General features: G+C 47.4%; 1 protein-coding gene across 1 annotated transcript; it reads left to right on the forward strand.

Moving 5' to 3' along the window:
* Positions 1–230: 230 nt before the first annotated feature.
* LOC127447960 (C-type mannose receptor 2-like) lies at positions 231–10533 on the forward strand. The gene is made up of 5 exons (XM_051710224.1): positions 231–336; positions 528–914; positions 1609–1944; positions 3198–3286; positions 9963–10533. Exons 1-5 carry the CDS (start codon positions 309–311, stop codon positions 10086–10088), a joined length of 966 nt encoding a protein of 321 aa, XP_051566184.1. The 5' UTR covers positions 231–308; the 3' UTR covers positions 10089–10533.
* The last annotated feature ends 2813 nt before the right edge of the window (positions 10534–13346 follow it).

The following is a 13346-nucleotide window of genomic DNA, read 5'->3' on the forward strand; positions in this document are numbered from 1 at the left end:
TATTAAATTGAAATGTGCAAATACTAAAAAAAGTTTCCAAAGAACTAGAGAATAAAATGTTTTTGAGGAACTTGTAGGAAAATGTTCTGTAGGCCTGTAGTTTTCCTACTTATTTGCATCTGGTCCAGTATCAAATTTACTGTACAATAAGACTTAATTTGCCATTTATATTTAACTTTAACATTTACATTTTCTTCTGTTCTTATCTGAATGTTTGTTCTGTTCTGACAAACCTCAGATGAAGGACACAAATCACCACAAGATCAAATGAATCTCTTTCTTTTCAGTAAGGAACGAGGGATACTAAAATGATGAATCTCATCTTGTTTATCTTCGGTAGGTACCATGACTGTGTTTTAGAGCACTTCAGAAGACTGGGGCTAGTTGTCACACTTTTAATTCTAGTGAATATTTCTTAGGGTATAATCTAATCTAATCTAATCTAATATATTTACTCAGTGTATATCATATGGAAACAGCTGAAAAGCTTTGTTTGATTAAACCAAACATGCTTTTTTTTACTATAGGTTCATGCATCTCATCGGGTCTCTCCAAAAAGTTTGTCTTTGTTAATGAACTAAAAACATATGATGATGCCCAGAGCTTCTGCAGAAAACATCACAACGATCTGGCCAGTATTGAAGACTTGACAGATCTGAATGATCTCCAGACTGCTGTGAGCGGGATTACGGAACCATCTGCTTGGATCGGACTGAAGAAAGAAGGTCCTCCTCTCTGGTATTGGTCCCTTTATGACAGTGAATTCTACAGGGAAGGAGAAGCCGAATATAGAAACTGGAGAACTGGAGAGCCGAATAACCAGGGAGGGATTGAAAACTGTGTTGTCATCGATGACGGGGGACAATTCCGGGATACTTCATGTTCTTCCCAAAGGCAGTTCATTTGCTATGATGGTAAAGACACAATACATTTATAAAATAATGTGTGCATGTCAAACTATTTCAAATATTCCATTTAGATGTTTTTGCATTGTATCATTATTTTCATGCAACTAAGCACTTCTTTAATTCTCATTTCTGTAATGTGAAATTTTAATAGTTTAAGTATTTAAAAAACATATTACTTTTAAACATTCCTATACTTTGTATGAAAAAAAGCAAACATGATATTAAAAATATATGTTTCCAAAATTAAATAAGTGGCTTTAATTTGTCAATGTACTAAAGCCAAAGGAAATTATTAGAATATTATCTGTAAAATATTTCCGCAATTTTAATTTGTTTGTATAGTCACAATGATTATGTTGTAAAGCTGCTTTTCAGGAAATAGTGTCATAACCAGAAAGCAAGCTTAGGACAGCCATAATGATGAATAATTAGAAAGATACAAAATGTACACAAACTTCTTATGAACAAATATGTACAAGGAAGGAGAAAGTTAAATCTTAGAAAGTTAAACTATATGCATATTTCTTTTTATTACTTAATGCAACATATTATAATTCTCTCTGAATTTTGCCCGGACCCCAGTTTGGAAACTCTTTGTGTAATAAATAAAGATTCAAAAACAATTATAATGTTTCATGATGCAGAACATGTCAACTTCTCAAAAGTATTTCATGTCAACATGTTCTCTTATTGTTATTAGGAAATGTGAATGTTATACAGAGGTACGTGATTATCAATCAACCAATGACCTGGAACAATGCTCAGACACACTGCAGAAAGACACACACAGATCTGGTCAGTATCAGGAACCTGGAGGAGAACCAACAGGTCCACGCACTAGTACCAGCAGGAGTTGTGGCCTTCATCGGCCTCTTTAAAGATCCTTTCAGATGGTCAGACAACAGCCGTTCTTCATTCAGACGCTGGTCTTTAAACGAGCCAGACAACAGTGGACCGTGTGTTGAGCACATTTTTCAGCTAAATGCATGGAAAGATCAGAACTGCAGCACAGCAAGACCGTTCATCTGCACCAGTGGTGAGCTGCTTTTATATCAGTTTCTGGTTGTTTTCCCACTCTACCATCAGAGCAGTTCAAGTTTGAAGAACCACCTGAATGCAAAGCGAATTCACAGTCAACCCAGCCGATTATATTATGGATAAATTTGCCTATATAGAATAGAGTGAAATATGGATATTACTAAATTTACACAGGAATCACAATCGTGTGTACTAAACCCCCAAACGTTGATTATTGATTCTCAAGCAAAGCAAACCGAAGACACATACAGACCCAATGGAGGGAATATTTCTACACAGATTAGGCAAAAAACAGAGCAAATGTAGTAGAGATGGCTAAATTGGCTAAAATAAGGCTACATCAATAAGGCCTTTACATACACACCAATACCCTGATAACTCCCAAATATCAGCTTTTTAAAATCCAACTAAGCAAGAAATCCGTGTTTACATGACATTTCAAATAATCCTGTTATTCTCTGCTCCTGACATCAAATCATGAAGAGGCATGCGCATGACACTTGTGCACATTGGATAAACCGAGTTTAGGTGTTTACATGCAACATCAAATCGGCGTGATGGGCAAAAATCTACCCATGTTGATATGTTTATTCTTACACTGTTTATGACACTTAAACTGATAAAGGAATGTGTTAATTCATTTACATGAACATGCGTGTAGTCAGATTATTTAGCATAATCGTGTAAAAACGTACATGTAAACGTGCTCACTTTCTGTCTTCATTAGCAATCCTACTTTAGCCCCAACCCCAATCAAGCACTTGTGCATAATGTCACCACACCTTCTCATGATTTTCTAAGAATGCATCAATGTACACATGCGTCATACGGATGCTTTTGGAGCGTCTCATTTTGGTTGTGTTGCCTCATAAACGATGTCAGTTTTAAGTGTCAAGTAAAAAATTGTTTGAAACTTTAAAAACACGTCTTGAGATCCTTGCTTTTGGAATTGCAATCCATCCAGCAGAACGTGTCCTAATCTTGTGTTTACACTAGTGTCAAAGAAGAATGTGTGTGGTTTGTTCTCTGTACAGCAGCATGTTGCCTATCCAGCAGGAGTTTTGCTTATTGCCCCCTGCTGAAAACAGGTGGTATTTGAATTGCTCCAATGGTAGGAATATTCCTAATTACACTCCGGACAAATGATTAATTGTATTTCATACAATATTTTTTATATGACATGTTAAATTGACAACCCTGTTAAGGATGCATCCCTTTGCACCTCACTATATCTACTGTTTGTTTCCACAGTGTTGAAGAAAACGCAGATATTGAAAGTGAAGGTGAAATCCAGTCTGAATGTAAATTATCCTGCAATAATGACGACTCTCTTACAGAAGGTGAGTCTTATAAAGTGTGCTCATCTTTAGAGTAAGTTCCTGTACAGACCCTGCGGAAAGACCAGCTTAAACCAGCCTTCGCTGGTCTCCAAGAAAGCTAGTTCCCTATCTGTCACTCACTCGACGTTGGTGTCGATGTAGTGACACTAGGGGTCACTCTTGGGAGCCCGAGACACCTCTGGTCTTTGATAAAAGGCCAATGAAAATTGGCGAGTGGTATTTGCATGCCACTCCCCCGAACATACGGGTATAAAAGGAGCTGGTATGCAACCACTCATTCAGATTTTCTCTTCGGAGCCGAACGGTCATGCTCGCTGAGCTGAATACTACTGTTCATTCACCTCTGCTGGATCTGACGGCGCATTTCAGCGGCTTCTCCCTCCTCTGCACCGGTGCACTGCAGAGAACGCCCCTGGGCGCTTCGGCAGAAAAACTAGAGAGTATATTTTCTGAAAGAGCATTTTTCCCCTCTAAAAGAGTATATATTTCTCTAAAAGAGCGCACACACGGAACGTCTTTTTAAAGATGCGTCTTTTTAAAGATGCTTTTCCGATTGTGTGTTATTCCTGGTTGTGCTCGTTATCTCTCGCCTTCTAACGGTCACGATCACTGTCTTTCGTGTCTGGGCACTGCTCACGCGGAGACAGCGTTCGTGGATGGTCACGTTCTCATTGCGAGAATATGTCCATGGCAACGTTGCGGTCGCGGCTCGTCTTCGTAAGAAAGCGAGCCACCCCAGAGGCTCCCGCCTCGGTCCTTTTACCCACGGGTTTGAGGCCAGCGCGGCTAGCACTGGGGGCGATTTGGGGACCCCAATGGGACCGCCTCCGCCGGGTATCTCCCCGCGGACCTCCCATTCCCCAGCACGCTTGTCTGCCCCGATCGGGCTTCCGGGTGAGTCCGCCGGCTCGTCTCACGGCGAGTTCGACCTCTTATTCGGAGCCTGCGAAAGTGATGAGCTCTCGAGCGCAGCATCGGAGAGCGGGCTCGTCCAGTCGGAAGCCTCAGCTGGGCTCCACCCTTCGGGGTCGATCGCCCAGTCACAGGCTGACGCGGAGATGACGACATGCTTTCCCGGACAGCCGCGGCTCTGTGATTGGTTCCTGGGCTCGCGGCGCCGCTCAAAGCCACGCCCCGCCCCGTTCCTTTCTTCCCGGAAGTGCATGAAGAGCTGACAAGGTCGTGGGAGGCACCTTTTACTGCCCGGTCCCGATCTTTTCAGCTTCCCCGCTCTCACTACCCTCGATGGTGGGGTGGCCAAGGGTTATTCGGCAATCCCCCGGTGGATAAAGGTGCTCGCGGTGCACCTATGCCCGCAGAGCGCCGCCACCTGGCGCGGGTGCCCAAAGCCCCCGTCCAAGGCCTGTAGGTTTACGTCGTCTCTGACGGTCAAAGCCTACGGCGCTGCTGGACAAGCCGCCTCCACCCTGCACGCCATGGCTCTCCTGCAAGTCCGCCAAGGCGCTAAAGGAACTGCACAAGGGTAGTTCCGCCCCGGGATTAATGCAGGAACTGCGCTCGGCGACCGACCTCGCTCTCCAAGTGATGGAGGTCACGGTGCGGTCTCTCGGGCGGACGATGGCCACACTAGTGGTCCAGGAGCGCCACCTTTGGCTCAACCTGGTCGAGATGGGTGAGGCCGACAGGACACGATTCCTTGCTGCCCCCATTTCCCAGGCGGGCCTATTCGGCGACACCGTCGAGGACTTTGCCCAGCAGTTCTCGATGGTAGAGCAGTAGATGGATGCTAGCCGGCTTATCCTGCCCCGGCGTGGCTCAAGATCCCGCACCCCATCTACTCATCGCCGAGGGCGTCCCCCTGCGGTGACTGCACCGGCTCCGCCGCAGCCCGCCCCTCCGGCCCGGCCCCGGCGTGGAGCCCACCGCAGGAAGCCGACGCCACCCGTCTCACAGCCGGCACCGAAGAACCCACAGAGGTCTTTGAAGCGTCTTTGAAGCTTTGAAGCTTTGAAGGGCAACCCAGGGACAACGAAACCCGCTGCTCTGGAGCTGGTAAGCAGATCTTCATCTTTTTGTTACCTTTCGCATTTAATTGCGCTGCATGCCCAAGTGGCTGCAGTACTCAAGAGCTCCGCAAGAGTGGTTTCCTTGTTCCCTGGGTCACATATCTGGTGTGTATGGCTGGCATCACGACCACCGTCCACCACTCCATTTGGCAGGTTGGCGCTCCAGTGGCGGTTTCCCGCCCTGAGTGCCCAGCTGTGGCACAAATCCGCCCCCGATGTGACAGTCTCCACGGGTCATGAGGACAGGCCTCTTCCTCCTCCGTCCCAGGCTGTTCCGGGGGTGGTCACAAGGAGCCAGGTAAGTGCTTCGATGTCCTCGGACTCAGCACGGCCACGATGTGGTGTGGCACCTCGAGCTCCACCCCGCTGCGAGGCCCCACCCGCCGGTACATCCGATGACGTTGTCCCTTTGGTCCCCCTTGCGCGGAACTCGGACGCATGGCTTGCGCTTTCCAGTCCGTCACGAGGGCTGGTCCGGACCGTCCGACTCAGCTGCGCGATTCACTTCGCCGGGCATCCGCCCAGGTCCAGCGGTGTCCACTTCACCTTGGTGAAAGTCGGAAACGCTGCTACCTCGCGTGGAGATCACTACCCTCCTACGGAAGGACACGATAGAACCTGTCCCTCCAGCCGAGATGAAGAAGGGGTTTTACAGCCCCTACTTCATTGTACCGAAAAGAGGCGGTGGGTTGCGGCCAATCTTGGACCTGCGAGTACTGAACCGGGCCTTACACAGACTCCCGTTCAAGATGCTGATGCAAAGACGCATTCTAGCGAGCGTCCGGCATCAAGATTGGTTCGCGGCGGTAGACCCGAAGGATGCGTACTTTCACGTCTCGATCCTTCCTTGACACAGACCCTTCCTGCGATTCGCGTTCGAGGGTCAGGCGTATCAGTACAAAGTCCTCCCTTTCGGCCTGTCCCTGTCTCCTCGCGTCTTTACGAAGATCGCAGAGGCTGCCCTTGCCCCATTAAGGGAGGTGGGCATTCGCATTCTCAACTATCTTGACGACTGGCTAATCTTAGCTCACTCTCGAGACAGGTTATGCGCACACAGGGACCTGGTACTCTCACACCTCAGCCAACTAGGGCTTCGGGTCAGCTGGGAAAAGAGCAAGCTCCTCCCGGTTCAGAGCATCTCTTTTCTCGGTTTGGAGTTGGACTCAGTCTCCTTAATGGCGCACCTTACGAACGAGCGTGCCCAGTCAGTGCTGGCCTGTTTGAAGGCGTTCAAACAGAAAACAGCGGTTCCACTGAAACTTTTTCAGAGGCTCCTGGGGCATATGGCATCCTCGGCGGTGGCCACCCCGCTCGGGTTGATGCATATGAGGCTGCTTCAGCACTGGCTCCAGACTCGAGTCCCGAGACGGGCATGGCTCCACGGGACACACCGCGTGGCCATTACATCGGTCTTTCACCGTCTTTTCAGCCCTTGGACCGACCTCTCGTTTCCACGAGCAGGTGTTCCACTAGAACTGGTCTCCAGGCGCGTCGTGGTCACGACAGATGCCTCAAACGGGCTGGGGCGCTGTTGGCAACGGGCACGCAGCCACCGGCCTCTAGACGGGTCCGCGGCTGCGTTGGCACATCAACTGCCTCGAGTTACTGGCAATTCTGTTCGCCCTGTGGAGGTTCCGGCCATTGATCCAAGGCAAGCACGTGCTAGTTCGGACAGACAGCACGGCAGCGGTAGCATATGTCAACCGCCAAGGCGGTCTGCACTCCCGCTGTATGTCATAACTCGCCCACCGTCTCCTCCAATGGAGTTAGCAGCACCAAGTCGCTGCAAGCCACTCACATCCCGGGCAACCTCAATACTTCGGCAGACGTGCCATAACAACAGGTTACCTTCAAGGGAGAGTGAAGACTCCACCTTCAGGTGGTCCAGCTGATTTGGAGTTGATTCAGTCAGGCACAGGTGCACCTGTTCGCCTCCCAAGAATCCTCCCACTGCCCGCTCTGGTACGCCCTCACCGAGGCCTTCCTCGGCATAGACGCGCTGGCACACAGCTGGTCCCCTGGCATTCGCAAATATGTGTTTTCCCCCAGTGAGCCTGCTCGCACAGACCCTGTGCAAGGTCAGGGAGGATGAGGAGAAGGTCGTCCTGGTAAGCACCCTACTGGCCCGCCCAGAAGTGGTGCTCGGATCTCACGCTCCTCGTGACAGCTCCCCTCGGGCAAATTCCCCTGAGGAAGGCCCTTCTTTCTCAGGGAAGGGGCACCATCCGGCACCCGTGCCCAGACCTCTGGAATCTCCATGTCTGGCCCCTGGACGGGATGCGGAAGACCTAAGCTGTCTCCCACATGCGGTGGTAGACACGTTCACTCAGGCTAGGGCTCCCTCTACGAGGCGCCTGTATGCCTTTAAGTGGCGTCTGTTCGCTAAGTGGTGTTCTTCCCCTCAGGAAGACCCCCAGAGGTGTGCAGTCAGATCAGTGCTTTCCTTCCTGCAAGAGAGGTTGGAAGGGAGGCTGTCCCCTTCCACCTTGAAGGTGTACGTTGCTGCCATAGCAGCACATCACGACGCAGTCGACGGTAAGTCCTTAGGGAAGCATGATCTGATCATCAGGTTCCTAAGAGACGCCAGGAGGCTGAATCCCTCCAGGCTGCGCCTTGTTCCCTCATCGGACCTCTGTAGTTTTTCAGGGTCTACAGAGAGCCCCCTTTGAGCTTGCAGTCAGCCGGGCTTAAGGCACTCTCCTTGAAGACTGCCCTCCTGACTGCGCTCACTTCCATCAAGAGGGTAGGTGACCTGCAAGCGTTCTCTGTCAGCGAAACGTGCCTGGAGTTCGGTCCGGGCTATTCTCATGTGATCCTGAGACCCCCGACCAGGCTATGTGCCCAAGGTTCCCACCATTCCTTTTAGGGACCAGGTGGTGAACCTGCAAGCGCTGCCCCAGGAGGAGGCAGACCCAGCCCTGTCGTTGCTGTGTCCGGTGCGTGCTTTACGCATCTATTTGGATCGCACGCAGAGCTTTAGAATCTCTGAGCAGCTCTTTGTCTGCTTTGGTGCACAGCGGAAAGGAAGCGCTGTCTCCAAGCAGAGGATCGCCCACTGGCTCATTGACGCCATAACTATGGCATGTCTCGGCCAAAACATGCCGCCCCCGGTAGGGCTACGAGCCCATTTTACCCGTGGTGTAGCGGCTTCTTGGGCCCTGGCCAGAGGCGCCTCTCTAACAGACATTTGTAGAGCAGCGGGCTGGGCAACACCCAACACCTTTGCAAGGTTCTACAACCTCCGGGTGGAACCGGTTTCATCCCAGGTAGTGGCACGCAACACAAGCGGATAAGCCCAGGATAGCCGGCCGGGTGTATCGCTTGCACATAGCGCCTTCCACCTCCTTTTGAGCTGAAGACGTGTGCTGTTAATTCCCAGTAGTGTTCACAAAAGTTGTTCCCTGGTTGACTTCCTCCGAGCCCTGTGGCAGTCGAGTTTTTGGAGAGACTCGCTGCCGGCCCAGTACACGCGCTAACTAAGGGCCCGGTTCTGGGGTAGGTGCTCCGCATGTGGCGGTTCCCTGTAAGGCTAACCCCATGCAATCTATATCTTCCGCTAGTTCATTTCCCTACTGGCAAACTGCGTCTTCCTTGGGCAGAGCCCCTCAGTCTCCATGTTGTAGTAACTCCTCCCCCATTGGGCGGGATCTACCTTGAAGGCTCTCCACATGGTTGGAAAGACCATGTGATGTATTCTTCCACTTAAACATCCCCCCCTCTCTTGGGGCGAGGTGTGGTCTCCGCGGTGTCCTCCCCTTGGGAGGGACACCCCCCGACTAGACCTGGCGGCCCAGTCAGATAATCCCCCTTCTTTTTTAGGGAGTGGAAAAAGAGAAGGGGAAAGAGGCCACGACTGCGTTAAGCCTGTCTCTATCTCTGGGTAGTCGACTTGTCCCTAAAAAGGGTCGTTCGACACTCATAACTGTGTTGGGGGAGGTTACGTGTCGACCTGGTGCGCTGGCTATGAGGCACACAGCAAGTCTGCCCACCACACACCGCCAGTTCACGTAACACAGTTCAGCCTTGTGGCGTTTTGTATAGGGACCCCTAGTGTCACTACATCGAAACCAACGTCGAGTGAGTGACAGATAGGGAACGTCATGGTTACTGGTGTAACCTCCGTTCCCTGATGGAGGGAACGAGACATTGGTCCCTCCTGCCACAACGCTGAACTACCCGCTGAAATGGCCGGACCTTATATCGGCTCCTCAGCGTAAAACCTGAATGAGTGGTTGCATACCAGCTCCTTTTATACCCGTATGTTCGGGGGAGTGGCATGCAAATACCACTCGCCAATTTTCATTGGCCTTTTATCAAAGACCAGAGGTGTCTCGGGCTCCCAAGAGTGACCCCTAGTGTCACTACATTGACACCAACGTCTCATTCCCTCCATCAGGGAACGGAGGTTACACCAGTAACCATGACGTTTTCAGCAGGTTTAGCTGGTCAGCCAGCTGTTCTCTCAGAATGACAAACTGAAAAGTGCCCAAAACCCCTCAAGAACCATCAAACAGTGGAACCCATTCTGAGACCAGCGATCCACCTTAGGCTGGTTTAAGATGTTTTATTCAGCAGGGAATGCAGATAATGGTCCAGACAGACTATGGGTATCTACATGATTTAGTAAAGCAAGACTGTTCTATCCTCAGATCCAACAGAAACTAGTAGATCTGGGAATGTCAACGGACGCCAAACTGGTGTGGAGAGTTCAGTCATACGGAGCGGTCTTCCACACGGTGCAAAATAAAAAGCAGTCTGCATTGTCAGTGTGTTAAAGGGATAGTTCTCCCACAAATGGAAATTATTTCACCATTTAGGCTTCTAACTTTTATAATATTCCAAAATCACACTGTATGCCTTTATTAGTTGAATGAAAAAGGAGATGTTAAGCAGAATGTTAATCTCAGTCACAATTCACTTATATATTCTATTTGGTCTGTAATATTAATCTTGTTCTTTAATCTTGTTTTAATTACACCTGATCACTTCCACTATCCCGTGATTTTGCATTAAGTAAATAAGTACAAGTTCTGCTCTTTATTTACATTGTGAGGGGAAGATAGTAGTGACACAGCAATTAGGCTCTAGCAGTAGTAGTAGGTACATTTGTAACAATTTAAACTTCTAAAATTTAAATTAAATGTTTTTTTGTGTGTGTCCATCATGTCATTGTCAAATGTAATGGACATTCTCAACATGTACATTAATTTCAATAAAACATTCACACCAGCCCTCTTATATTGCTCTTTCATCATGGTTTAACCACATACAGTGAAAAATATTTGGACACAAAATTAACTACATTTTATAATTTAGACAATAATTGCAAATCCAGTATGTGGCGCTGTCACCAAATTTATTTGATTTTGTTAGGCCGTAGTCGCAATGACACATCCAAAGTTGCATATGTTAAAGCATTGCTGAGATACAGCCTTAAAGGGGACATATTATGCCCCTTTTTACAGGAGGTGTCCCCAGAATGTGTCTGTCAAGTTTCAGCTCAAAATACCTCACAGATCATTTATTCTACCATGCCTTTATACCCCTGTTTTGTAGCCCTGTTCCAAACTGGCTGTTTTAGTATCTGTAGCTTTAAATGCAAAGGAGCTGCTGCTCCCCACACCCCTTTCTGGAATTGGGCTGTGCCCTTCCTGCTGGTACCATGGATACCCCGGCAACAATAATGCAGGAGAACTTAAACAGTTAAAAAAATTCTAAACAACACGGAGAACACACTAAGTCAGTCATCTTACTGTATTGTGCATTACAAAGGTCAAGTTATGAAATATGAAAAACAGCTATAGTTGTCGAAAATACCACTATTCATATTCAGTTTTGAAATAACGACCGGTTTTATTACACGGAAAATGTTCATTGCATGACTACTCAAGCGGGACTGTGGAGGAGGCCAGTCAGTTTATATCATAACAGAAACACAGCTAGAGCTTCATTGTTATGGAATAAGGTAGTTAGCGACTAGTTGCTACATTACAGAAAGCACAATGTTTTCAAAACAAGCGTTTTTCGTGCAACGTGCAAACAAGCATATTCAGAAAGCCAAACTGCAAACATTAAAAAAGTATAAATTGAGAAACGTACGACTTGCAGATCTGAAGTTGGGTCTCGGAGAGTTGGTATCGATCCATTCTTGATCCTTAGCTTTGAAGCAATCCAGCCTTGTGTTGACCATCGTTGATGAAGCAGTCCGAGTTAGCACAAGTGGCTCTAGCCAGGAGATAAATATGGCGGCTGTGCGATGCTCCCTCAGGTTTTAATGAAGGCAGATCTAAGCTACTTGGGCAGATCTCTTCGCCAGCCGTGGATGGTACCTTTCCCCTTTTGACATCATAAGGGGCTGCAAACCTGAACGGCTTGTTCGGAGACACTGTTTTTTTATAGATGGGGAAAGGAAAGAAACAAGGGGATGGTCTTTTACTATATTTTCTGGTAGTCTACACACACTGGGGACACATAATTATGTTCCAAAAAATTGAAAAAGTGAATTTTGCATAAGGAGGTCGCACACTGGACGTGTCTAGCAGATGACATGGTGCATTCTAAAATTCGAAACAACTGTTTTCAATGAAGGTACGTACACCACCACTGCCACTCGGCAACTTTGCATACGTCATGCAACCATGCCCTAACAAAATCAAATCAATTGTTTGCTACGACTCCGGAGGCTGCTCAAATTTCTGCCATGCCACGGAGCGCAACTCGCATATTTTCCATTAAATTCATCCCAAATCATTATCAAAGGTCATTTATTATTTATTTTAGCGTTCTTCATTCTTGAACAAGGGAAAAACCTTGGTAACTTTTGTGTGTACTGTTTGCAACCTGAACCGCATTGACACGGCCCGTGTTTGATACCTGTGCCGTGTCCTAGCCGCGACGCACCATGGCGCTTCTTGTCCGGTGTGCGACCACCTTTAGATCCTTTTTGGTATCTTGCAATCAAATTCAGTGAAGCATTAAATGGAAATGGTTTGGTCTATTAAAAAGTGTTCCATATCTGTCACTCACTCGACATTGTGGCTGGTCAACCCCTTCGGTTCGGGGGCACCGATCTACCGAGCCAATATTAGCACGTGTCCAATCTGTGTCAAACAAAATGCACCCTGTGTGTTCTGATAATGTGTTGTGGCGCCCCCTACGGAACATATAGACTATGTACTAAATGCCTTACTACCATACTACTCTTACTGTTTCTGTTAAAACTCAGTCTGCTCAAATGTATACATTGTCAGAGTCTTTCAGTCCACTGTTGGCCATCTTTGGAACGCTCTCGGGAGGCTATTTCCAGTTATGCAGCTCCTAGAAAGACAAAAATCTCAAAAACAGTTGGTCAAGAATACGATCAAAGAACATATTTCAATTCAGCAAGAAAATCGGACAATACTGGAATTGTCAGAATTGAGATTCTTTACCTCATATTATGCTAAAACAAACACAATTCTCCCAGCTTGTATAGCTAATGCACATGCACATTCTCGAGATAATTGATAGGTGATGTCTGCATCTAAAAGGTGATTGGCTCTTTTAACTCTAAGGCAGGACTTCCTTTCTACATCCATTGACAGTTGGGTGCTCAGAGCTGCTTGGTTGAGCATTACAGTATCTCCTATATGAGTGTTTATCCTAAAGAATTTCTCACAGAGAGAGAATAATGAACTTCTTATAGCTGTAATAATGCATTAATCAAAAATTAGGCGATAAACAGCATGTAATGAACATTAAACAACAAAACACACAATACAACCCTAATGCGTAATATTACCAGACTGCAAGTGCAGCGGTGGTTTGTGTGTTACAATCAGAGCTTGAAATGGAAGAAAAAGTGTACTCTCCTTGTTAGTATTAAACCTGATTTTTAAATGATACTGTGTAGTGCTTGAAATGGGTGGGTATTTACTGTTACACAGTAACTGCACTTTTATAATTTAGCTGACAAAGTACTGCCATTTTTTCCTGCATACCATCACTATTCAGGGTATACCAGTACTAGGGTGACCATATGTCCTCTTTTCCCC

This window comes from Myxocyprinus asiaticus, chromosome 1, assembly GCF_019703515.2.
Source record: "Myxocyprinus asiaticus isolate MX2 ecotype Aquarium Trade chromosome 1, UBuf_Myxa_2, whole genome shotgun sequence".
In the NCBI taxonomy this organism is placed as follows: domain Eukaryota; kingdom Metazoa; phylum Chordata; class Actinopteri; order Cypriniformes; family Catostomidae; genus Myxocyprinus; species Myxocyprinus asiaticus.